The sequence below is a fragment of the Hipposideros armiger genome, unplaced genomic scaffold (genome assembly GCF_001890085.2).
Source record: "Hipposideros armiger isolate ML-2016 unplaced genomic scaffold, ASM189008v1 scaffold_181, whole genome shotgun sequence".
NCBI lineage: Eukaryota > Metazoa > Chordata > Mammalia > Chiroptera > Hipposideridae > Hipposideros > Hipposideros armiger.
In genome coordinates, this window is record NW_017731531.1 from 202,431 (window position 1) to 227,927 (window position 25,497).

Consider the following 25,497-nt stretch of genomic DNA (forward strand, 5'->3'; position numbering starts at 1 on the left):
GGGCCCTCTGGCATCCCAAGCCAGTTCTTAACCATTGCGCCAGTTGGCCGGCCCAGGAGTTTGTATTTTTTGTCGTTATTTTAAATCACTTTTCCTCATTCAGGTGTCTTCAAAAGCAAACATATTTTAGAGGTTTTATTACTCATCTCTAGAAGAACCAGCCAGAAATAGATACTTGGAGAAATTACAAGGATTTTTGAAATCATAATAAGATTCTCCTTGCAGGTTCACAGTCCTTTATCTTAAATTTTCAATACAAAAAGCTCTGAACACCCCAAACTGACCTGACATAAGGCTGTTTATAGTCCTTGCTCACTTAGTGTAAATATGTGTACCGTTTACTGCAGAAATAATACTGCTTTGCTTATGGGGTGCTGCTCCCAGACCTAGCAGCAGTGTATATGATTTATACACCATATTACTTTTCTAAAGTCTATAAAATTCTGATTCTGAAATATATCTGGCTGCAAGGGTTTTGGATTAGGGATTATGGACCTTTATTGTATAATAACAACAATAGACATATTGCCCACCAAGGGGAAAGCTATTTCCTTACAGGGATCTCATAATCTTAGAGGCACAAAACATAGTACTTGGAAAGGCCCTTGGAGATCCCTGCCAGCTTCTTTTCACTTACAAATGAAATAACAACGATGTGATGTGTCCGGCTTGAGGGTTCAAAATTCTTTGTTACAGTAAGTCATTGCCAGTTTTTCCAGTGAGTTGTGTGGGGAGAAGGGACAAGAAGTAGTCCTAGTGTATTTCTCACCCACTTTGTTCCCATTTCACCTCATTATTTCTTTTCTTAGCCACCCCAGGTAATTAGCTTTTATCAGAAGGAACTCCCATGCTGTCCCCAAAAGCAACATATGAGGGTTGGGGGGACGGGGAGGGCTGGGGCCTTGGAAGGGGAAGGTGAGGCTGATCATTGGATAAGCTGGGGATGCTGAGGGCTCCTTTCACGTGGGAACTGGTGTTCTAGGGATGGGGCCACCGTCTAAATGTGGGTTGCATATAAGAATGAGCCTATGAAATCGCAGCTATTAATAGGCTCTGAGATGTTGTCAGGGTGAGAAAGATAGGGACAGGTAAATAAACATTGACTGTTGGGGCTCTCATACTTTTTCATCCTTGGCTTATTTTATCCCTAGGGTGCAAATAGCTATGGGCAACTTGGCCTTGGCCATAAGGAAGATATGCTTTTGCCCCAGCAACTGAATGACTTCTGTAAACCTGGCTGTGTCAGGAGGATCACGGGAGGAGGGGGCCACTCTGCTGTTGTCACAGGTAACTTCCTTTAAGAGTAGATAGCCCCTCACTTTCTTATTTAGACATTTCCCCCTAGGGTGTCATATTGCCATCTTTTAGCCTTTTGTATTTTGCAGAGGAAAACATTTTTGTGAAAGCGCCAAGTTACCATTAGAGAACCTCAGACTGTCAGAGCTGAAAGGACTTCAGAGATGTTCTAGGTTCTCCCTGTGCTCTCCCTCTCCTCCCCCCACCCCCATCCCTTTACACCAGTGAGGCTCAGAGAGGAAAACTGATTGCCTAAGGTTACAAGACAAGTTTGTGGCAGAGTTGTAACTGATATCACATTTTATACCATATGTATTGCTATTTAACTTTCACATATGAGTTAGAGGTCTTTGCAATTAGATTGAATATTCCTTGAGAGCAACAACTTTGCATTTTACTAATTTCCACCCCCACCCCCACCCCTCCAGTGCCTAGGATAGGACTTAACAAGTTCTACAAGTGCTACAATATTGCATCCTGGATAAGAACATGAACTCTGGAATCAACCTGCCTGGATTCAAATCCTGGTTCTGTTATTTATTAGCTGTGTGGCCTTGGGTAAATTACTTAACTTCTCTGTGCCCGTTTCCTCTCTGTTACATGGAGGTCATAATGATGGATGAGGAGGATCAATGAGTTAATAGGGCTGCATTGTGACTTTTATGGGTCCTTGGCACTTTTACCTTTGTGGACCCCTTTCTCCATAAAGGAATATTAGTAATTATATTTTACAACTGCATTGATATAAAGATTAATATAACCCAGGCTGGAGTTAGTGTTTTATATTTATTATTATTACATTTATTTTTTTCTTATTTTAAAAGAAATTAAAACATTATTGTGGAGCTCTAAAAGTATTATGTACCCTAGGCATTGTGCCTAAAGGATAAGTCGGCCTCCACATAGAAAGAGCTTAGAACAATACCTGGCACCGTCTTAGTGTTGAATAAATGTTGGCTTTTATTGTTATAGTAGACGCTCAGTTTGGTGATTGGCCGCTGCTATAGGACTTGGAGTTTCCATTTGGATATTCGATGGGAGCCCCTCGGCCCTGTGCCACTTGGTCCAGTGCACATTAACATACAAACTTATTAACATGGGTGGGAAAAAAGTTATTGAGTTTGTGACTCCAAATAATTAGCGAAATCCTTTTGCTCACTTTGGCAGTTGTAATTACCCCTGGGCATACTGTCACCAAAGCCTTTGTATTTTGCAGACGGAGGAAACCTTTTTGTTTGTGGCCTGAACAAAGATGGGCAGCTGGGGCTTGGCCACACAGAGAATGTTCTATATTTTACTCCCTGCAAATCCCTCCTTGGCTGTCCCATCCAACAGGTGGCCTGTGGCTGGGACTTCACCATTATTCTCACAGGTGAGTTCACTCCTAGGTAAACCTTTACCACCACGAAGGCTTTGGGCGAGAAGAGCATGATGGTGTCGGTGGTCATGCTGATTAGATGAAAGCCTCTTTGTGTTTCAAAACACACAACTGTTCTCTCTGGTTGTCAAGGAAAGTTGTGGAGGAGAGTTAAACAGTAAAACTTTTATAGGAAAACTTTGGACTGGAAAACTTTTGCCAGAGACTAGGGAATGAACTAGATCACCTTTGGTGGCCACTTCCTATCCTAGAAGTTCGTGATAGCCGTGTGGCTGGGCCAGCTGACCAGCAGTGCTGGCTAAGGGTTCCCCACAGGGGAACATGGTGAGGGTAAGAGGAAATCAGAGGTTGCCGTAACAGTGATGGCAGCTTTTTCCCATTGAGAGGTTTAAAAATAAATAAATATAGTTGGACAGAATTGTTTGGTCTCTGTGAAGCCCGATAGCAGAATAGGATGTAGAGGGATATGGGCAAAGGGTTAATAGAATATAGTTGGCCCTTTGTAGCTGTGGGTTTTGCATCTGTGGATTCAACCAACCGCTGATCAGAAACAGCAGTACAGTATTTTTAATCCGCAGTTGAGAATCCACGGATGCAGAGGGCCAACCATATGCATTGTTCTATGCTACTTTATGTAAGGGACTTGAGCATCCATGGAGGTCTGGGGGAGGGGTCCTGGAGCCAGTCCCCTCACAGATACTGAGGGGTGACTATAATGCTCTTGGGAGCAGCTGGCAGTAGTTACTTTGTCAGCTGACTTCTCCCTGGAAACAGTTTCTTCCGGTCTAGCTTGCCATTCTGAATCGAAAGGACCATCTATAGTTGGTCCTGCGCTCCCTCTTTGCAAGTCCTCTGGCAAGGGCATCTTCTGACCATGTCACCCCCACCTCAGACCCTTGTGGATTGTCACGTGCAGAGCTCACATTCCAAGCTTTTTAGCACACGGCTGTTGTTGCCTTGTCTCTTCTCCACATTTCCCATACTTCTCCTTCTGGTAACACCAAACAGTACGTTTTGTTCTGTGCCTGGAACAGCCCTTCTTATCTATCTGGTGAACTCTTATCCTGTCTTTAAAACCCTGCTCAGGCGTCACCATCTCTCTTCTGTGAAGGGGTTCTGTAATGTGTGTTGAATTTGATAGTAATTATTAGAATCCAAACCATAGCTATCATTTATGAAGTGCTAATTGTAGTCCTGTGCTGAGGTTGTAGGGAGTCAGTAGATAACACTCTGTTTCCTGCTCATATTTGGAACCAGTTGTGAGAAAAGGTGGAGAGCAGTCAGACAGGTGGAGATCAAGCTATTGGCTTTTTACTGATAAAGGCTAAGTTGGAGGACAGGGTTAATTGTCAGGCCAAGTAGTTCTGCGCACACTCCTCTGATGCAGACTTACCCCCAAACTCTAGGCCTTCCCCGTAGGGAAAACCCTTCCTATGTGTCAGCCCAGAGTACCTGAGAGGAAGGAGCCAAGACACACGTGTCTCCTTCCTGCCTTCTCCCAAACGCACCAACTGGTTAGGTGACCCCTCCTCTGCTAGAAAGTGGTGAGTATGGGGAAGGGCAGGGAGAAAGGCCTGGGGTGTTAAAATAATGGAAATTGTGTTACATGGAAACATGAAAAGTGAGGAATCAGTATCCTCCCATCCCAACACTAGGCATGGGGCTAAGTGTTCAATACAGGTAACTCATCATGAATTAGGTTGTGTAATGGGCAGTCTGAGTAAAACAGCCCAGTGCCCAGTGTCCTGATTCCCAGAGGAACAATGAAAGCAGTGAATATGGTTTAAATGTGGGGGAGCACAGGGCCCTCCATCCCTCCTCTCATTCTCCTCACTCCTCTCATCCTTTAGTGGTTATTTACCCTTTGGAAACAGATATCTTACTTTTTAGATTGTGATTTAGGTATTTGCATTTTGCAGAAAATGGTCAAGTTCTGTCATGTGGATCTAACTCCTTTAGCCAATTAGGAGTTCCTCATGGGCCTCGAAGATGTGTGGTTCCCCGGGCCATTGAGGTAAGGACAGCGCCCAATATTCAGCTTCTCTGTGTCTTGTTACAGCATCTCCAGGGTATTACAGTTTTTCTTCCCCAGACTACAAGGCTGACTAGGTCCCGGAAAACCCATGGGGGAGTTAGAATTTAAGTTAAAAAATTTTAGGTTTTTCTGGGAAAAATTAGGTTGTGGGGGTGGAGGTCGTGAGTGAAAAAAAATCTCTGTTAGTCCTCATACACATTATAAATTTTTGTGAGCTAAAACAATTAAGGTCATGTATCTTATAAAGACATTAATGACTTTTTACAATTCTAAAATTAGTAGCCATGGGAGCTATGTTAGAAATAGGTCTGGATAGAAGTGACTTACCTGAAGACACTAAGCTAGGCAAATGGTGTAGGCTAGTGCTGTCCTATAGAAATAGAATGTGAGCCACATTGGCAATTTCAACATTTCTAGTAGCGTCATTTCAAAAAGTAAAGCGAAACAGGTGAAACTAATTTTTAAAATAATAACTTTATTGAGATGGAATTCACATACCAGAAAATTTACCCTTTAAATATGTATAATTTTGTGATTTTTAGAATATTTATAGAGATGTGCAGCCATCACCGTGATCTAATTTTGGGACATTTCCATCACCAGGAAAGAAACTGTGTACCCAAGAGTGGGCACTTCGTGTTCTCCCCTCCCCCTACCTCCTGGTGTTTCTGTGGATTCGCCTATTCTGGGCATTTCATATAAATAGAATTATATAATGCATGGGCTTTTATGTTTGGCTTCTTTCACTTCACCTTATGTTTTCAAGTTTTATCCATGTTGTGGAGTGAAGATGAGATTAATTTTAGTAACTTTTAAGTTAACCCACTGTATTCAAAGCATTATCATTTTGTTTTATGTGCCATTAATATAAAACATTTATTAATGAGGTATTTTCTATTCTTCATTTTTATACTAAGTTAAACTCTGGTGTACGTAATTACAGTATGTCTCAATTCAGTGTAGTCATATTTCAATTGTTCAATAGCCACCTGTAGCTAGTGACTACCATACTGGACAGCATGAGTGTTAAACAGGACTTCTGGCCCTACTTCAGCGCTCTTTTCACTGCATTATACTTAAAATGTACAAATTTTCCGTGAAGTTTATATTGTAAGTGATCATAGTAGGATTATGGAATTTTAAAAGAAATATGCTGGGATCTAAAATGAGTGTTGCCACCTAAGCTGCTATCTAATTTCCTTAAACTCTGACTCCGAGTGGGAGACCTGTTTTCACTGGAGAGAGTTTGGTCTGCTCCTGTCATCTTGCTGAATTATGATTGCTGGTCTGTCAGGCACAATATGGGGTTATAGTTTCCATGATGCTTTAGTCACTTCGGGCTGCAATAGGGAAAATACCACAGACTAGGTAGCTTAAACAACAAACCTTTATTTTTCCCATTTCTGGAAGCTGGGAAGTACAAGGTCATGGCATCGACGGATTTGGTGTCTGGGAAGGGCCCACTTCCTGGTTCATAGACAGCCACTTCTTGCTGTGTCCTTACGTGGCAGAAGTGACAAAGGAGCTCTCTGGGATCTCTTTTATAATGGCATTAATCCCATGTAAGAGGGATTAATGACCTAATCACCTCCCAAAGACCTCACCTTCAAACACCATCACGTTGGGTAATAGATCTTAATATATGGATTTCAGGAGAACACAAACATTCAGTCTAGACCACATGTTATGCACAAAAGTCTAGACTCTGTAGTCCCTGTTGTAGCAAGCGTTACTGCTTCCAATTATAAATAGATGGCCTTTTAAGAACCTACATATAAGTTATAATTAATTTAGCTTAAGTTACATGATTAAAGAAGACAGAGGGGAACATGTTGGATAAAATATGTTGGATAACAGAATCAGGAGGTAAAAACATTTTGACAGGCTGTATCCTATGGAACAATGGAAGGAATGTGCCAAAGTGAAATACAATAGGAATTCATTCATTTATTTCATAGCAACTATTATGTATAGTGCTGTGTTTAGGCAGTGGGGACAAAGGTAAGTAAGATCCAGTCCTAGCGGTTGAGGATCTCACAGTTTAGTGGTACATATTAGATACAGAAACACCTAAATGCATCACCCTGTTAGAACTATGGTAGATGCATGTATAGCCTTGGAGGAGGGGGTCCTGAACTTTCTAGGTGAAGGCAGGGTGAGAACAGGCTTGTTGTGCTGACTCTTGAAAGTTGAGTAGAAGTTTACCTGGCTTGAGACAGGATGCACAGAAGACTAGGTACAAAAGAAGAGCGTTCCAGACAGGAGCTGTGTAAGCAAAGGTATAGGAGCAGAAAACGGGAGGGTTTGGGGTACTGCGAGTGGTTTAGCTTGATTGGAGCATAAGGAAGTGGTGGAAGTGCCAGCGGCATGGGGGGTCACTCGGGAAGGTACCATATGACAAGTGGTAAGAACAGTGTGGTAAGGAGGGGCTAATGAGGGTAGTGTGGAGGATGGATTGAAGGAAGATGACTCAGAAAGCTCTTCTTGCTAAGAAGTCAGACAAGAGATGACCATGGTCCAAGCTAAAGCAGTGGCAGTGGGGATGGAGAGGAAGGAATGGAGGTGAGTTGAAGATGTTGAAGAGATTGAATCCACATGTAAAGCCCTTTAGTTCATTTGAAAAAAAAAAAAAGAAAAAATATTGTAAAGGACAACGTGTTCAAATTGTATTAGCAGTAAGATTTGAGCTTCCCCAAAGACCCAATGTGACTGTGGGCTACATTAACAGAAATATAGTCTCCAGAAGAAGGGAGGCCAGAGCCTGACCTTCTCTGCTAGTCAGGCTGCCTCTGGGACGTTGTGTTCCCTTGTGGGTGTGGTGCTTAGGTCCTGGGCATAAAAGTGACTAAGGCTCAGACCCTGTCCTTGAGGGTCCTGAAGTTTAGAAAGACACTGTGGACGTGCACATAATGTGGTAAAGCTCCGTAGGGGCTGTGATTGATGGACATACAGCCCCTTTAAAGAGAGAGATTGAATAACCACAGCGTATTTATAGGAAAGAAACCAAAAAAGGAAGGGAATTTGAAATTGGGTGATTGATGGCTGATGGAATTGGGGATGTTTGGCCTAAAAAAAGAGATATATATTAGATCTAGTGCTGTGTAATAAAGTACCTTAAAATTTATCAGCTTGAAACAACAAACATTATCTCACAGTTTCTGAGGGTCAAGAGCTGGGAACAGCTTAGCTAGTCTCTCATGAGGTGGCAGTGAAGATGTCAGCCAGGGCTGTGTGCCGTCTCCTGACTGCTCAGCTGGGCTGGCGGATCCACATCCGTGCTCTCTCACCTGGCAGGAGAGGCTTCAGTTCCTTGCCACATGGGCCTCTCCTGTAGGATGATCAGACATGGCATCTGGCTTCCCCCTCGAGTGATGCGTGAGAGAGGCCAAGCAAGAAGCCTGGGTGCCTTTCCTCACCTCGAGCCACTCTTCACTTCCTTATCCTGTTCACTAGAAATAAGTCACTAAGTCCAGCCCACATTCAATCGGGGAAGTAAGCTGCACATCTTGAAGGGAGGGGGTCTCAAAGAATGTGAGGACCTATTTTTAAAACCACCACAAGACATCTTAGGACATGACAGCTGTCTTCACATATTTGCAAAGCATTGTCAGAAGCTATAGGCAGATAGGTTTGGCTCCACCGAAGGAAATAAACAGACCAGTGTAAGGATGGAACAGGCACCTGGGGAGGTGGTCAGCTGTGTCACTGGAAGTGGGTGTGTGGCAGGGGTTGGGTGGCCACTTGGTGGGATGTTGTGGAGAGGTTTCTAGTATTGGATGGGGATTGGACTAGATCAGAGGTCCGAAAACTACAACCCTTGGTAAATAAAGTTTTATCGGAACACAGCCACGCCCATTCATTTATGTATTGTCTGTGGCTGCTTTTATGTTACAATGGCAGAGTAGTGTGATAGAAATCATATGGCCTGCAAAGTCTAAGATATTTACTATCTGGCCCTTTATAGAAAACGTTTGCCAGCCCCTGCACTGAGTGACCTTGAAGGTCTCTCCCCTCCCTGAGAGGTATTGTGATCTGGTATTTTAAAAAGATTTTTGTCTTTTAGGGGTGCATATGGAGGTATTTGTGGATGGAAATATTGGGGGTTGGGGGCTCTAAACCAATCAGACACGTAATGTGGATCACGCTGCATTTTGAGCATCAGTTACATAACATTTTGTAGATGGATGATTCTGAGATCTCAATTCATTTCTTTGTTTTGACAGAATCTGAGAGAGAAGGTTGTTAGTATTGCTGCTGGACTGAGGCATGCGTTAGCTGCTACAGGTGATCATTTCACTGTTTTTCAATTACAGTTGACATTCAATATTATATTAGTTTCAGGTGTACAGCATAGTGATTAGACATTTGTATAACTTACGAAGTGATACCCCTGATAAATCTAGTACCACCTGATATCTTACATAGTTATTACAATATTACTGACGATATTCCCTATACTGTACTTTACATCCCTGTGACTATTTTGTATGATGGTTGCCAGATGGGAGGGGGTCTGGGTGAAAAAGGTGAAGGGATTAAGAAGTACAAACTGGCAGTTACAAAATAGTCCTTTCACTTTTATTTTCTAAATAGGCATATAATAAGGAGAAACAGAGCTTTAGAAGAAGAAATAAACTTTAAGGAGTAATTCAGAGTGTCCTGCTATGCTGCATATCTGACTAAAAGGAGGGGGTCATAAGGCCAAAATCACATGGGAAAGCCCTTAGCAGGTAGGGAGGAAGGAAATGAAATATTCCAGCTCTTCATTGTGTTCTAGGCATGGGGTTAGGGTCTCTTGATTTTATCAGTACCTCATTTAATCCTCATAATCACACGGTGATGTGAGCTACCTTTTTAGGTATGAAGAGGCTGAGGTCCAGAGAGGCTAGAGCGCTTGTCTAAGTTTGCACAGGGAGTAAGATAGTAAAAGGTAGAGCTGGGATCAGGATTCCAAGGCCCACTTTCCTTGCTGTGGCTGCACTGCTTTCCTAGTGGATTTTTTTTTTTTTTAGCTGAGCCATCTGCCTCCTGCTGTCAGCTCAGTGGCAGCTCAGCTCGGGCCGGGAATTGAACCGGGAACGCTGTTGCTCAGAGCTTGCACTCTTGAGCAAGCTCTTAACCAACTGAGCCACTCGGGCGGCCCTACTCCTAGTGGATTTTAATGGTTGTTAATTTAAAAGCTTCAAGTGAGCGTGTTTCCTGGACCGTAAGGGGTTGGTGGAGGTAGGGCTGACCGCGTGTGTGAGGTGGAGGGTGGTGAGCAGAGAGGGGCGGGAGCAAGTGGTAGAGCAGGGACCCTTTTTCTCTCTCCCTCGGTCATTTTTCTGCTCCCACTCCTGTGGGCTGAAGGACCTTCCTCACAGGCTGTGGCTGGCTGAGGCTCGAGAGTTGGGTGGGTCTAGTTGTGGAGTGGGGAGAGGACAGGAGGTGAGCACGAGTCTGGAGCCTCCTCACTGTGCTGCTGGTCACCGGGGGCTTAGTGCTGATTATGTTTTTTTGTTTTTTTTTAAACATAACTTTATTTTGAGATAATTATAGATTCACATGCAGTTGTAAGAGATAAGACAGATCTCATGCAGTCTTTCAACAGTTTCTCTTGATAGTAACGTCTTGTGTCACTGTAGTGCAACAGCACTACCAAGGTGTCTTGATGCAGTCAAGGCACAGAACAGTCCCATCACCACGAGGAGCCTCTTGCTGCCTTCTTATAGCCACACCCACTTACTACCGGCCCCTCCCCCTTCCTAGCTCCTGGCAACCTCTCTTCCATTCTCCATCTCTATAGTGTTGTCATTTCAAGAATGATTATAAATGGTATTATACAGTATACAGCCCTTTGAGGTTGGATTTTTTTTTTTTCTTAACATGATTCCCTTTAGATTCATCCAAAATTTAAGTATCAATAATATGGGCCTTTTTATTGCTGAGTAGTATGCCGTGGTGTAGATGTACCACTGTATTAACTCAGGCTGCCATAACAAAATACCACAGACTAGGTGGCTCACACAAGAATGTATTTTCTTACAGTTAGGGAGCCTAGAAGTCCAAGATCAAGGTGCTGTGACGGTTGATTTCTGGTGAGGCCTGGCTTCCTGACTTGTGCATGGTTTCTTTCTTGCTGTGTCCCCAAATGGCTTTTTCCTCTGTGCACATGTGGACAGAGGGACACCTCTGGTGTCGCTCCCTTTTTAGAAAGACACCAGTTCTATCAGATTAAGTCCTCACTCTTATGACCCATTTAACCTTTGTTATCTCCTTAGAGGAGATAACCTTTGTTACCTCCAAATACAGTCACATTGCAGGTTAGGGCTTCCACATGAATTTTGGGGAGACATGATTCAGTCCATGACAACCACAGTTTGCTTAACCAGTCACCCACTGAAGATCATCTGGTTGTTTCCAGTTTTTGGCTATTAAGAATAAAGCTATGAACATTTGTGGACAAGTTTTTATGTGGACATAAATTTTCATTTCTCTGGGATAAATGCCCAGGAATATGATTGCTGAGTTGTATGGTAGTAATTATATTTTATAAGCAGCAGCTTATCCCAGAAACTATCAGGGCTGGAGAATTGTCTTATCATGGGTTCACTGCCCCCTTTTCTACCAACTTTCCGTAATTGCTAGTGGTTTTAGGTGTGCATTTCTGTCCATTTGCAAAGCAGCACAGTTTCTATTATGTGTTTGATTAAATTAATTGTTAAGTCCTTCCCTCCCACATTCATTCTGTGAATATTTCTGCATGCATTTCTAAAAGATAAGGACTCTTTCTGAAAACATTACCAAAAGTACCATCATTATACCTACCAAAAATTAACAATAATTCTGTAATTTCATCAAATATCTAGTCAGTATTTAAATTTCTCAGATTGTCTCAAAAATATTTTTTTGTACAGTTTGGATCAGGATCTGAATTAGGTCTATACATTGCAGTTGGTTGATATGTATCTCAAGGCTCTCTCTTTAAAAATATTTATTCCTTTAGAAATTTTTATCGTGATAAAATACACATAACAAAATTTACCATCTTAACCATATTTCAGTATATAGTTAAGTGGTTTTAACATTATTCACATTATTGTACAATTATTACACTATCTCCAGAACTATTTTTATCTTGCAAAACTGAAACTCTGTTTCCACTAAACAGTGATTCCCCATTTTCCTCTCTGCCCGTAGGCTTTGGCAACAACTCTTCTGTCTCTGATTTTGTCCATTCATACAGGTACCTCATATACCGTATTTCCCCATGTATAAGACGTTCCCATGTATAAGGCGCACCTTAATTTTGGGGCCTGAAATTTGAAAAAGAATGTATTACATAAAGTGATTGAACTCAAGTTTTATTCATCATAAAATTCATACAACTCTTCACCACTGTCAAAACTCCCAACCATTAGCTTGTCCTCATCTGTGTCTGATGACGAACTATTGTCTTCATATATTGCCTCGTCCTCAGTTCCATCTATGGCATTTGAAATCTACAACCACTGTATAAGACACACCCAGGTTTTAGACCCCAAACTTTTTGAAAAAGGGTGCGTCTTATACCTGGGGGAACACGGTAAATGTAATTGTACAGTATTTGTCTTTTTGTGGCTTATTTCACCTAACGTAACACCCTGAAAGGTCTACCCATGTTGTAGCATATGTCAGAATCTCCTTCGTTTTTAAGGATGAATAATTTCATTGTGTGTACAAGTATATACCACATTTTTTATCCATTCATCTGTTGATAGACACTTGAGTTACTTTCACATTTTAGCTATTGTGAATAGTGCTGCTATGAACATGGGTGTAAAAATATCATTTCGAGATCCTGCTTTCAGTGTTTTAGGATATATACCCAGAAGTAGAATTGCTGGATCATATAGTAATTTTTAATTTTCTGAGCAACTGCCATACTGTTTTCTGTAAGGGCTGCACCATTTTATATTCCCACCAATAGTGCGCAAGAGTTCCCAGATTTCTCCACATCCTCGCCAATACTTATTTTCTATTTCGTTTTTTTTCTTAAATAGTATACATCCTAATGGGTGTGAAGTGTGTATATCATTGTGGTTTTGATTTGCCGTTCCCTAATGATTAGTGACATTGAGTGTCTTTTCATGTGCTTATTGGCCAGTTGTATATTTTTTTTGGAGAAATATCTGTTCAATTCCTTTGCTCATTTTTAAATCATGTTTGTTTTTTGTGTAGTGTTTTAGAAATTCTCTATATATTCTGAATATTAATTATCAGATAGCTAAGTCTCTTATAGTCTATAAATTCCTTTTCCTCTCTTTTTTTTTTCCCTTGTAATTTATTTATTGAGGACATTTTAAGTTTTGTTATATTTCAACACTGTGCTCAGTTGTCATCACTGATATTTCACAAAGCAGGCTGGTCTGTTTACAGCCCAAAGAAAGGCCTGTTGGTTATAGGATCTTTCCAGAGGAACGGAAGTGTAATGTTGCTGTTGCATGATGGGTCCTAGTTACACACATCTGACTGCAGGCCAAATATATAAAACTTCATCTATTCATTTGTATGAAGTGCAGGACATGGGTACATGAATTAGATTCAGTGAACATGGAAATAAAAGGCCATTCCACTGAAAGAGTGGCTATTAAGAAGCTATCTTGCAGCCATAAATTTATCTGGCAGTTAGGAATCTCCGAATTCACCTTGGTGTAGTAGAAAGGACACCACATTAGGTATTAGGAGAGCAGAGTTCTAGTATTTTCTCTGCTACTAGCTCCCTGTATGACCTTGGACAAATTAAACCCCCCACTTAAGGACCTAGTTTTCTCATCAAGTAAATGTGAGGAGTGGACTTGATAACCTTCAAGGTTCTGTGTCGCTTGGTCTAGAGTCTGAGTGGTCCTTTCAGGCTAATCATAAACAAGGTCACCAGTAATTAGACCCTAAAGGAGTGTCCTGGGACATTTTAGAGGGAGTTTTACTATGTTGGAATTTTCTCTGATGGTCTTAGATTGCTCTGAAGATTTGACTTGTGGTTGGCTTGACGGTAATCCCTATGACCAGCCATAGGACCCTTTAAGCAATAAGCTTCTCCATAATACACGTGTTAACTGAGAATGAACTGGGACTCTCCCATAGCAGTGAGGTTCAAAGAGCAATCTGGTCTTATCCAGATAATCATTTTCTCTTTTTCTTCTGCTCCATTGGGAAGCAAGTGGCGTTGTGTTCCAGTGGGGAACTGGTTTGGCATCATCTGGACGGCGGTTGTGCTCTGGGCAGACGCTCCCACTGTTTTTGACAGCAAAGGAACCGAGCAGAGTGACAGGTAAGGCCCTTATTTCTTCTGAGTCCTATATTGATTCTTTGTCAAGAGGTGGAGACACAGGCATGCAGAAAATGGGTAAATGGAGTTGTGTTTTTCTGCTTCTTGGTCTTCCTGCCTTAACTCTCACTCTTAATCTTGTTGGAATTTTTGTGGGCCCAGTAAAAGCACCCTTCTTCGCTGCCAGAGTTTGGAACCCTTTGAGAGATAGATGCAAGTCAGGTATGTGGAGATCAAAATGGTAGCTCTAGTACTCTTAAAAGCTAGGTTGGAAGACATGACTTAGGTGTTTGGAAATAACGTGCAGCAATAGTGAACCTCTAAATTCTGAATCCCAGAGTACACTTCCCCGCCAGGCCCTGGAGCAGCTGCACTGAATTGGCCATGCTAGGCCAACAGCACAGCTGAGAGCACAGGAAGAGGCGCCCCCTGCAGGCAGGCACCTCCCAAAGGGAGAACCCAGAAGGACTGTGCCTCACATGCCCAGTTCCTTCTCCCAGAGGAAAGCAGGAGTGTGTGTGTGTGTGGGGGGGGCAAAGTGTCCCTAGGGAAATCTCTGTACTTGGGCACACGAGGAGCAATTAGTGAGTGTTCTGCCCACAGGTCTGTTGGTCGATCTTTTCTGGTCAGTTAGTTTGTAGGACTTTCTGTTTCTCTCTTTCATGCTGTCATTTTCATTTTCTCTCTCTCTCTCTCTCTCTCTCTCTCTCTCTCTCTCTCTCTCTCTCTCTCTCTCTCTCTCTCTGTCCCTCTGTTCTACTCTCCCTGTGTGGGCCTTTCTGTATGAATATATCCCACCATGTCTCCATCTCCTCTTCTTTCTCTCTTGCTTTCTTACTTTGTGACTCAGTTTACTGAGTCTTGGCTGTAGGAAAAACCTTTACAGGAAACCTCTAACTGCTTTCCTCTAGCTCAGAACAAAGGAGGGGTTTCTGAGCGTGGTAGGACGGGGGGAGTGGGAGCCACGTATAAGCTGTTGGCATCATTCTGAGTTTCCTAAGTCCTAGAGGCTCTGCCTTTCATGGAGGTGAGGTTGGCCATCCTGCAGCCCATGGGGTGAGTTGGGGAGGGTACTCTTAGAGGAGAAGGGGGCGCTGGATGCTGGACGGCAGCCCACTTCGCATGATGTTGAAAGCATTCATAATATAAACTCTGCCTCCCAAACATTTTTTCCTGCCTCACCAAGGTATTCACTGTGTCCTGGGCATATCCTGCTTTCCCGTTCCTCTGTGCCTGTGGACAAACTGTTACCTTTGCCTTGTCCTTCCTGTTGCCCCTGGGAAAATCCTGATCATTTTTCAAGCCCTAGATCAGGTATAGCCTTCTCAGTAAAGACGCTTCCCTCTTCTTGCCTCCATTGCATTTTCTCACGTTTGGATATGGATAGCAAAGTGTGTTATAGTATTATGAGTTTATATGTTTTCTAACATGCCACAGAGCATGAGTTTTGTTTGTTTGTTTTTAAAGACTTTATTGGGGAATTGGGGAAGGGAATAGCCAAGTTGTCCTTCAATCTTAGTTGCGGGGGTTGGGGGCGGGCACAGCCCTCCATCCCATGCAGGAGTGGAACCAGCAACCTTGTTGTTAGGAGCACGTGCTCTTACCAGCTGAGCCATCCTGCCATCTGTTGGCAGCTCAGCGGCAGCTCAGCTCGGGCTGGACTCGAACCGCTGTTGCTCAGAGCTCAAGCTCTTGAGTGAGCTCTTAACCAACTGAGCCACTCGGCCGGCCCTAGAGTACGAGCTTTTTAAGGGCAGGAATTGCATCTACTTTCTATTTTAGCATAAAAGCTGTAACTGGAAAGAATTAGAAATGTTTTTATTTGATTTGATTGAAACGACCTGTTTGGGATTTGCTCAGGGCACAGCTTTGATTCAGAGTTGATTTGGGGGAGTTTTCTGATGAGACCTTAGACTAGATCATCAGCCTCCTGCCCCCAAAGCTTTTCACTTTCCATTTTTCCATCTTCATCTCACCGCTATAGGTTCTGGAGCTGGGACCCTGCTTGTCCCCATCCTCACCTGGCCACTAGGGCCCCAGTGTTTCCTCTTCCGTGAATGTGGCAGAAACATCTGCTTTGTCCCTTTCTCATTCCAGAGGATACTTGAAAGTGTGAGGGGCATTTTATTAAGATACTACTTAATTAAACAGAAGTGTCAGAACAAAGAGTTACAGAATAAGACTGTGTTTCTCTGCTGTTAGGCCAGGTGACCACAACTTCTAGCAGGGTTGATTAGGACTATACCTTGTCAGTGAAGGCAGAGTAATTAAGGGAGGAAAGTGTTGTATTTGGAGGTGGAAGGCAGGTTCCAATTCTAGTTCAGCCCGTGTGCTATTAGCAGGCCTGGGCTTGTATTTCAGTGACTGCACATAATAGTAGCTGAATGTATGAGATGTCATTGCCCCCTCAGTAGATAAAGCTAGGAAATATCCATGTACACACATATTTATACATATGTACACCTATATCTATTTATCTATACTAGAAACCATGAGTCTACACTGATTTCCCCAATTACAATCCACTGTCACGTGGTCCATTCTAACCTTTTATCTTTTCATATCTGTGCCTTTCCTCTCCTCTCTGATAGTCCGTATACTTACTTGTTCGATCCCCTGGTATTAACCAGTCTCCCTACCATGTTTGCCATCTCACTGGCTAGGGCTGCTGGCTCCGACCTGCCTGCGCTGACTGAGTATCTCCCAGGCCTCTGCCGGTGCTGCTTGACTTCCTTCTCTGCCCATTTTGTTCTGTTATAAATATAATTTCAAAAGATTTTTTTTTTTTTTTGTAGGCCTGGAGAATTCTAAAGCAATATGTGTTGCTGCTGGCTCACATCACTCAGCTTCACTGACAGGTAGGTACCGGCTCTTTCAGTGTAACGTGCCAGTCAGAGTTCTGTGTGTTTCTGCCTCAAGTGGTGATGTTGGGAAACAAAGGGAAGAGCGAAGATTTTGGAGTCAGAATTCTGACGCCACCACTGCTGTGATCTTAGGCAAGTCGCTTTACCTTCCTAGGACCCATTTCTTTGTCTATAAAATACTTTGTGGGTAGTTCTGAGAACTAAATATGATAATACATGTAAAACAGTCACATGGGCTTACTTCCTTGCTTCTGGGTTTGCTTTTTTCAGGTGTAGAGTAGGGATTCTATATTCTTATGTCTTCCTCTCAGGGTAATTGTGATTGTCAAATCATGTAACCAACAGTAAATTTATATGTAATAGATGGTTATCTTATCCATTTAAACTATTTCGGTGTCTAGTATAATATAACTGTCTCTCTACCTATCTGTTCTCTAGCTGTTTAATCTCAAACTTATTTTATCCACCGGTATCTTTCTAATCCATTTATCTCTGTTTGCTCTTTCTATATTTATCTACTTTATTTTATTTATTTAACTACATATCTATTTTTATTTATCTTCTATCTTTGTATCTTTCTATCTAATCTATGTATTGATATATCTCTAAGTCTAGTTATGTATATGTTTTTCTCATCTATTTTGTGTTTTTATGTATTTCTCTAACTTATTTCTCTATTCTGTCTCTGATCTATTCCTCTAGCTAATCTTTTTTCCCTCTCTCACACTATATCTGTTTGGCTATGCATCCATCCATATATTTGACACACCCAGCCAGTACAGTGTAAACTTTCTGGTGACAATGCAGCGTTTTCTTGAAGGTGAAGGGTATCTTTTCTAAAGGTCATCTCCCTCAAAGCCCAGATTGCCCTGCCCCCTGCTGGTAACTGGAGACTGTAGCTCTGAGAGATTAATTTGGTAAGACCTCTCACTCAGAGCTGAATGCATTACATTTTTAAGCAAAGGGAAATTGATTTTCATGCATTGTGTTTTCAGTGTTTTATGTGGAAATTAAGATGTGTACACAGTAAATGTAAATTAATGGTGGCTGCATTCTTCAACATCAATTTTGCAATGCATTTCCACTGGGAAGTTGTTATTGTTTCCAGAGCACAGAGACATCATGTGAGTTTAAATACTTTACATAGTTTAAATATTATTCTGAACTACAGATAATTTGTTATTTAATGAATTTAAAACAACCAACAACAACAACAAAATACCTACATTTTGCCTGTGTCTCTTAATAGGTAGATTTACATATACGTTGAAAGAGTGGAGTTGAAATGAATGTCCGTTATAGAGGAAGGGCTGGCGGCCCCAGGGTGAGAAGTGACTTGTTCATGCCCCTTTGTCAGGGAGGGTTGCGGAAGGCATTCTTTTCTGAGAATAAGAGAAGGCTAAGAGCCGATTCTACTTTGTTAATTTGAAATGGCTGGCATTATGTAAACCTGGAGATTTTCTAATTGCTTGCTAACATCAATTTCAAAAATCTTGTAATTAGTAAAGTTACTTATTTCATATGTGGAGCGTTTTTATTAGGTGATTTTTTTTTTTGAAGATGTTGAATTTTTATTTTATTGAGATGTAATTCATATATAAAATTCACCCCTTTGAAGTGTACAATCTAGTGATTTTTAGTATAGTCACAAAGTCAATTGTTTTTAGATGTTTTGAATGTCAGTAGAAAATTGTCAAGATGAATACCCCTCTTTCCCAGTCTAGTTCAGGCTGTTAACACACTGGGTCTTGTTCAGCGCTCTCTGACCTTTCTTCAGGAGTTGTTGTAGATTATGTAACCATTTGGCATTGCAGCAGAATTTAATTTTGTAACAGTGTAATGATCTGCATGTGGAAGATGGTTTGTCTTTGCAAAAAGATGGTTTACACTTACTAAGAAAATGAAGGCTTATTACAGACGCAGGCTTCTGGTCAGTGGCATCTCGTAGCTAACCAGGCCCTTTCATGGGCTGAGACTTTCCTGAGGCACTCCTTCCTCTGCCTTCTTGTAAAGGATCCACATGTTTTGCACACCTTGGTGAAGTACAAGGAAGTTGCCTTCTCTCTGGGCCTGAAATGCACCATAGAACTGCAGAATGTCAGTGCTGCAAGGTCAGTTGGGGGACAGAAAGACTCACTGATTAGCACTCTATTGTGTTAGACTTGATGAAACAGGCTCAGGATGTGAAGTGATGTTTCAGTGTCAGAGTGATCCAGCAGCAGATCTGGGACTTGAACCCCTGAATCTTGGTCTAATGCCCTTTCATGATACTGTTTGGCTTTCGAGCAGTTTTTGAGAATATGCTAGACTGCCCTAGGGCAAGCAGTACTGTAAAACTTTGTTGGGAGGTCACAGAATGCGGGGGAAGCAGAAGGAAGACCTGGCTTCTGGTCCTGCTTGACTCCTTATTAGCCATTTAACATCTCTGAGCCTTAATTTATCTTCTAGAAGAGTGCTGTCTCATAGAATGTAATGTGATCCACATTCCAAAAAGTGCAAAGAAACAGATGAAATAATTTTAATACTGCATTTTACTTAACCCCACATATCCAAACTATTATTTCAATGTGTAATCAATATGAAAATTATTAAGGAGCCTACACTCTATTTTTTTTTTCCACTAAGACTTTGCAGCCCATTGTGCTTTTTTGTCTTATACCACATCTCATTTTGGACTAACCAATATTTCAGGTATTCAGGTATGTGTGTCCTGTGTGCGTACAGTGCAGTGGAGAACCTTAGAATATGAAGGTTGGAAAAGCCGTTAGAGACCATCCAAGTAGTCACAAACTGCAGATTCACAGGCCCAATGATAGCCCATGGCCCCGTTTTGTTTGGCTTCCAGTTAAAGTGTTTTGAACGTGAAAGCCTTTTAGACAAGCACGTGCTCTCTGGGTTGTCATAGTCACCCACCAGCCTCTCTTGTTACCCATGTCATTAGTTATATAGTCTGCCCTTCTAGACCAACCTCCAATTTGTAATGGTGAAACTAAAGCTTAGAGAGGAAGTGATTTGTTCAAGGTCAATACCTAGTGAGCGGATCCAGGAATAGAAGCCAGAGTCACTTGACTCTGAATTTGCATGTTTTCTATTAAATCACAATGTCAGTTGCATCCCTGCTTATATCACAGGATTATTGTAAGGTTCAAGTGAGCTTAAGTGCTACACAGATGTGACGTGGTAGCATTATCTTGTCGGCTGGACTGGGCACATAGTGAAATAATCTTATATTAAAAAAATTTAAGCTTAACAAATATATCTTTTAACCTGTTCTTTAAAAAAGTTAACATTTTTTTTTTCCCTAACAAAAGGCAGTACAAGTCCATATTTAAAAAATGTAGAAAATAGAGAAACGTATGTCTGGCACATGGTAGATGTTGAATAAATATTCATTGAATGAATAATAGAAACATAAAAAACCTCGCACGTTCCTATTCCTTGACAAACTACTAAGAACATTGGCCTTGTTTGCTATTTATAGGATTAAGAAAAAATCTTATATGTCATTATGCTATTCATGAATTTCGTATCTTGCTTTGCTCTTCTTAACGTTGTAGCAGAAGAATAATACAACTCCTTTTAACCGCCTTTTTTTCAGACTTGTGTTATTTCCCGTCATTTTGGACTAATATCCCTTCAACCTCTTGTTCCCCTTCTGTTTGTGTAAGATGCAGGAAAGCTGTATGTTTGGGGAAGCAACAAGCACGGGCAACTGGCTTCTCCGGCTGCTTTCCTTCCTGTGCCCCAGAAAATAGAAGCACATTGCTTTCGGAACGAAAAGGTCACTGCTGTCTGGAGTGGGTGGACACACCTGGTTGCTCAGACAGGTAAGAGAGCAGCAGAGAATTTGTGGTTGGTAAGAGCAGCTGGGGGACAGCTGTCTAAATAACGATGACTGCCCAGGATTAAGTAGGTTGGGCTTTACTGATGAAAAGCTTTCAGGACTGGGAAGGGGAGGACCTAGGCTCTGGTTCTGCAATCAGCCAGATGTGTGGCCTTTGTCTCTTTTTTGCACCCAAAAAGGCAATGCTGGTTTAGGTTACTGGCCCTAGTCCATGAGGATTTGAGAAGGAGCCCATTGCACCCAGCATTTTGTCCAGGTTTTTGGGGAATGTCTGCTTTGTGACTCCATTTGCATTTCTACCTGTGTCTAAATTAAAAGCAGCAGAAACTATTAAGTTAAAGATAAACATTTCAAGATGGAGGCAGGAGATTATTTTGAATCATAGTTGGCATGGTATTTTGATTTACATTTTTATTAATCTTAAACTGTGTACATGGATTCGGACAGCTCATATCTTCCCTCAGATGTTACCTTATCATGCCATGCCATCCAGCCTTTGGCATCTTTATCTTTTCTTGCGTCTTCATTTATTTCTCATCTTTTCCTTAGGGCGGTTTTCTCCTGGTCTTTATGTTCCTGACTTTGTGCTTGGGGCTTGTGTTTTCATGGCTTCTCGCTTTCCCTGCCTTCCTAGAGCTCCTGCTGGTTCACACAGTGTTTCCCAGACATAAGAATTTGTAATTCTCAAGGTTCTCTTATCATGTCAAGGCCTTCTGAACTTCAGGGGTTCTCAGGAGTCCCTGGGCCTGCTCGTTAGGTACACATGGACCTGTAGACTCCCTAATACATGCTGACTGGTATTCCAGTACTTTCTGGCTTTTGTAGATTTCCAGGTCAGCTTCAGTTATCTGTGGTAAGTCACACATTACTACACATTTGAACACACAGACATAGACTTAGAAGTATTCGTATCTAGGATGCTTTAATTAGTCTTTTAAAAAAATTTTACGATCATTTTGGAACAGAGGCCTATATAACAAAGGTGTATAATAAACTTCCCATGTTTACCACTTCAAAGGATGCTCTAAGGAAAGTATTGGAGGAAAATCATGGAGGAAAATCATGACTTTCCTCAGAGAGGTTCAGACTGCTTGAAGATTGGGTCCATCTACAGAAATTTTTCTTAATGAGACTCACTGAGCATAGTAGCTGCTTGTTTGCATAATTGTTAATATCTGTCTTTTCCTCCAGACAGTGAGCTCTGTGCGGGAAGGCACCATATTAGCCTTGTTCACTTCTGATCCCCACTGCCTAGCAGAGAACGTATTCATTTCCTACATTAAATTGTTTCTAGTTAAAAGAGACTAAACAGATGCATATGCGTATGAGGCAGGATACACAGCTAGGATTTCTCGCCCCTTTTCTTGGACTCATTAGTTCATGAACAGAAGGCTTCAGTTTATCTCTTTGGATTCAAGAGTCCAACTAAATCAGTTATTGCTTATTGGGAACCTATTGAGCCATGTGCTAATAATAAGGCTTGGAGAACCAGAGGAGGGAAGACATGGGCCGTGCCCTCCCGCTAGAATATAGACAGGCTTAAATCTAAGAATATAGAGATGGAAGACTTGACCATCCATCTGTCTATCCGCCCATCATACAAATGGTGAGCATCTGTTTATGTACCACGCTTCGTGCTATTGTAGATAGAAATCTGGCCCTCAAGAGCCCACTGTTCCCTAGGGGAGACAGACCTGTTACCAAATTTCAGTATGTTGCAGTATGAGATGTGCAACCATAGAGCTAAATACAGCGTGCAGAAATGGTATAGAAACTAGCTGTAGTGTGAGTAATTGGGTGGTAACAGGTAGGTGTCTCATGGTTAGTCTTCATAGAATTGCAGTGCAGTGAAATACACTTACTACCAATGGTGGTGAGTTTGGTTGAGTCTGTCCATTAACCCTTGAACTAGTTAGGTAGCTGACGGATGAAAGTCATAAAGATGCCGCTTCTTGGATTCTAGCCTTGAGCCTTGTAACTGGTGTTGATTTCCACGTCTAGGCCAGCAGCCCAGCCCTCGGGGTGGGAAGTTGGCACCCAAGTATGTGACACTGTCTGAGTCACCCCAGCAGCTCTGGAGCTTAACTTCAGGTCTCCACCTCCACTGGAGAGCGTGATTTTTCGAGGTAATGTTTCAGCTGTTTAATTAACTTGTTAATTCAGATCTCTTGTGTATGTACTTTGTCACTTTACTCTTTCTCCTAAGTCCAGAGTGGTTAAAGCCTGGGATGTTTGAGTGTCCTGGCTGTTGCACTGAATGGTGGGTAAGCGGGAGTCTTCTTCTGTTTGATTCCCCAGTTTTGTTCTCTTCCTAGCAGCAGTGGAAGGCATTGCCCTGGCCCCGTGTCATTGAGAAGAAACACCCAGGGCTTCCAGTTTAATCAGACTCAGCGACTCATGCTAATGCGAACAAGATTTTCTCACAGGGTCAGAAGCAGCTCATTAGTGGAACAAGGAGCTATTTGACTGTAGTTGTTTTCACAAGCTCCGGTGGTGAATTGTTCCTGGGACCTACCTGCAGGCCACATTAGCACAGAGGCTGTTCTCAGCCTCATTTGGGAAGGCGTTAGTTGTGTGATATTGATTTAAAAAAGAGCTGATGCACAGTGACCACATATCTGTCCAGTAAGATGGGGTGAGTTAGGATGAGCGAAAAGAGAGCGGACTTTGCCTCTCCCCTCTCCATAGGCCCTCGACCAGTGATTTTCAACCACAGGTGACTTTTGTCCCCCAGGGGACATTTGTAATGTCTGGGGACATATGTGGTTGTCCCAACGGGGGTGCTATTGGCACCTAGTTGGTAGAGTCTAGGGATGCTGCTAAACATCCCACAATGCAAGGGCGGACCCCACAACAAAGAAATACCCAGCCCCAAACGATAGTCATGCCAAGATTGAGAAATGCTGCCCAAGACTGACATCCCCAGTGGTAAGTACTTAGCTGGGCAGTTCACGTGGTGTCAGGATAACTTTACAGCTTGTCCCCATAGGAATTCGGGTTGCAGTCTCTGCCCCCCCCACTTCAGGAGTCTGCTGCTTGCCTGCAGTGTTTGCAATGGAAAAATTCTTTTCTCTGTTAGTCAGAGGCTCTTGGAAAGAGTCCAAGCGAACCTGTTCTAATCTGGGAAAGTTGGCAAGGGTACCTGTGTCTCAGGCTGGTGGCGCTGCATTCTAGAAACCTTTCCCAAGCTGCTTAATGTCCTCGATCATTGTTCTCGGGAACTTCATGGGACTCCTGGGTGACTTTATCCAGGCGCAGTGACCTGCAGCTGTCTCCTCTGAGAGTCACGATTTCCTGGCCCTTCTATGTGCTTCTAGTGAGAGCTGGATGGCAGGTCTGGGGGCCTTCCTAGTTTGGTGACTTTGTCTAAGACCGTTCACCTGCCTAGGCCTCAATTTCTTCGTATCTCAAGTAGGATATTTAAACCTGCCTGCATTCTATCACTACATGGGGCTGCCATGAGGTTCAAATGAATGAATCTGTGGGAAAGATCTCAACTAATTATAAAACGCTGTACATACGTAAGTGAGGGGTGCCTGAGGTAGGGATATGTGAGTATATTAAGAAGTTAGCAGTTGCTTTTAGGAAGCCTTCTGTTTCAACAGGGTCTGTGCAACACTTAAGACATACCAGCTCCTCCCCTGAGGGCTCGGGGGCTGGTCAGGGATGTGATGCCCCACACCCAACTCTGATAGGCAGTTGCCTACAGCCTTTCACTCACGTGCAGCCGGCACATGGCTCGTTTATGCTATCAACAGTTTGGAAGATCTTCATGGCCTTATAGGTAATATTCGTTTCTTAAAAATCTCTGATCACATTATTGTCCTTTCATGGTACTCATCCCAATTTGTAACTGTAGACATCTCTCTGCCTTCTTATTTGTTTAATGTCTAGACTGTAAATTCCATGAGACCAGTGTCTCTTTTGTTCATGGCGGTATCCCCATCACCTAGCACAGGCCTGGCACAGAGTAGATGATTAGTGACTTATTGTCGAATAAATGACTGAATGGCAACATAGAGAGAAACATGGGCTTGACGTCAGGCAGGCTAGGTTTGACGCTTCTCAGAGCTGTCAGCTTCCGGATTGTGTGGCTGTGAGCGGCTCCACCTGTCTCCATCTCTGTTGCCACCATAGTTCAGTCCACTGTCACCTCTTGGGCCCTGTGGTGGCCTGTGACTGGCATCCTCATCTTCCCACACTCACTGCCTCTCCCCTCCAGTCTGTTCTCCATACCTCAGCTGGAAGATCTTTTCAAACCCATTGTGTCACATTCCAAATGGCTTCCCATTGTTCTTAGGATAAAAAATATAATCCTTAGTGGCCCTGTGTGGCCTGCCCTCTGCCTGCCTTTCCAGCCCCATTTCTTACTGTGCTAGCACTTCTTCTTAGCTGATCTTCACCCTGGCCTTTTCTTGGTACCTTGAATGTATCATGTATTTCCCACTGTAGTGCCTTTGCACCTGATGTTCCCTCTGTTCGGCACACTTATCCCCGCACTCCTTCGTTTTGACCTAGTTATAGCTTTTTTTTTTTAAAGATTTTTATTGGGGAATTGGGGGGATGGGAACAGCACTGGGGAATTGGGGGAAGGGGAACAGACAAGTTACTGTCGCTTTGTTCTTCAGTATAGTTGTGGAGGATGTTGCTTCACTGGCCCAAGTTGGCACCCTCATTGCGCTCTTCCTGGGCGAGGCAGATCAGTCCCCGGTTTCTGGACGGCCAATCACTGCGGCTGCTGGCCGCTCACGCTGGCTGCTGGCTACACATGGTAGCCCATGGCAACCCACTGTA

General features: G+C 42.6%; 1 protein-coding gene across 1 annotated transcript in view; it reads left to right on the forward strand.

The window, feature by feature from the left end:
• SERGEF (secretion regulating guanine nucleotide exchange factor) overlaps positions 1 to 25,497 on the forward strand; it is a 209,572-nt gene that overhangs the window by 3,224 nt on the left and 180,851 nt on the right. Inside the window, 7 exon segments of the mRNA XM_019652555.1 lie at positions 1,152 to 1,287; positions 2,513 to 2,668; positions 4,594 to 4,688; positions 8,933 to 8,993; positions 13,885 to 13,998; positions 16,791 to 16,853; positions 20,528 to 20,686. Of these exon segments, the coding sequence (XP_019508100.1) occupies positions 1,152 to 1,287; positions 2,513 to 2,668; positions 4,594 to 4,688; positions 8,933 to 8,993; positions 13,885 to 13,998; positions 16,791 to 16,853; positions 20,528 to 20,686 (784 nt within the window).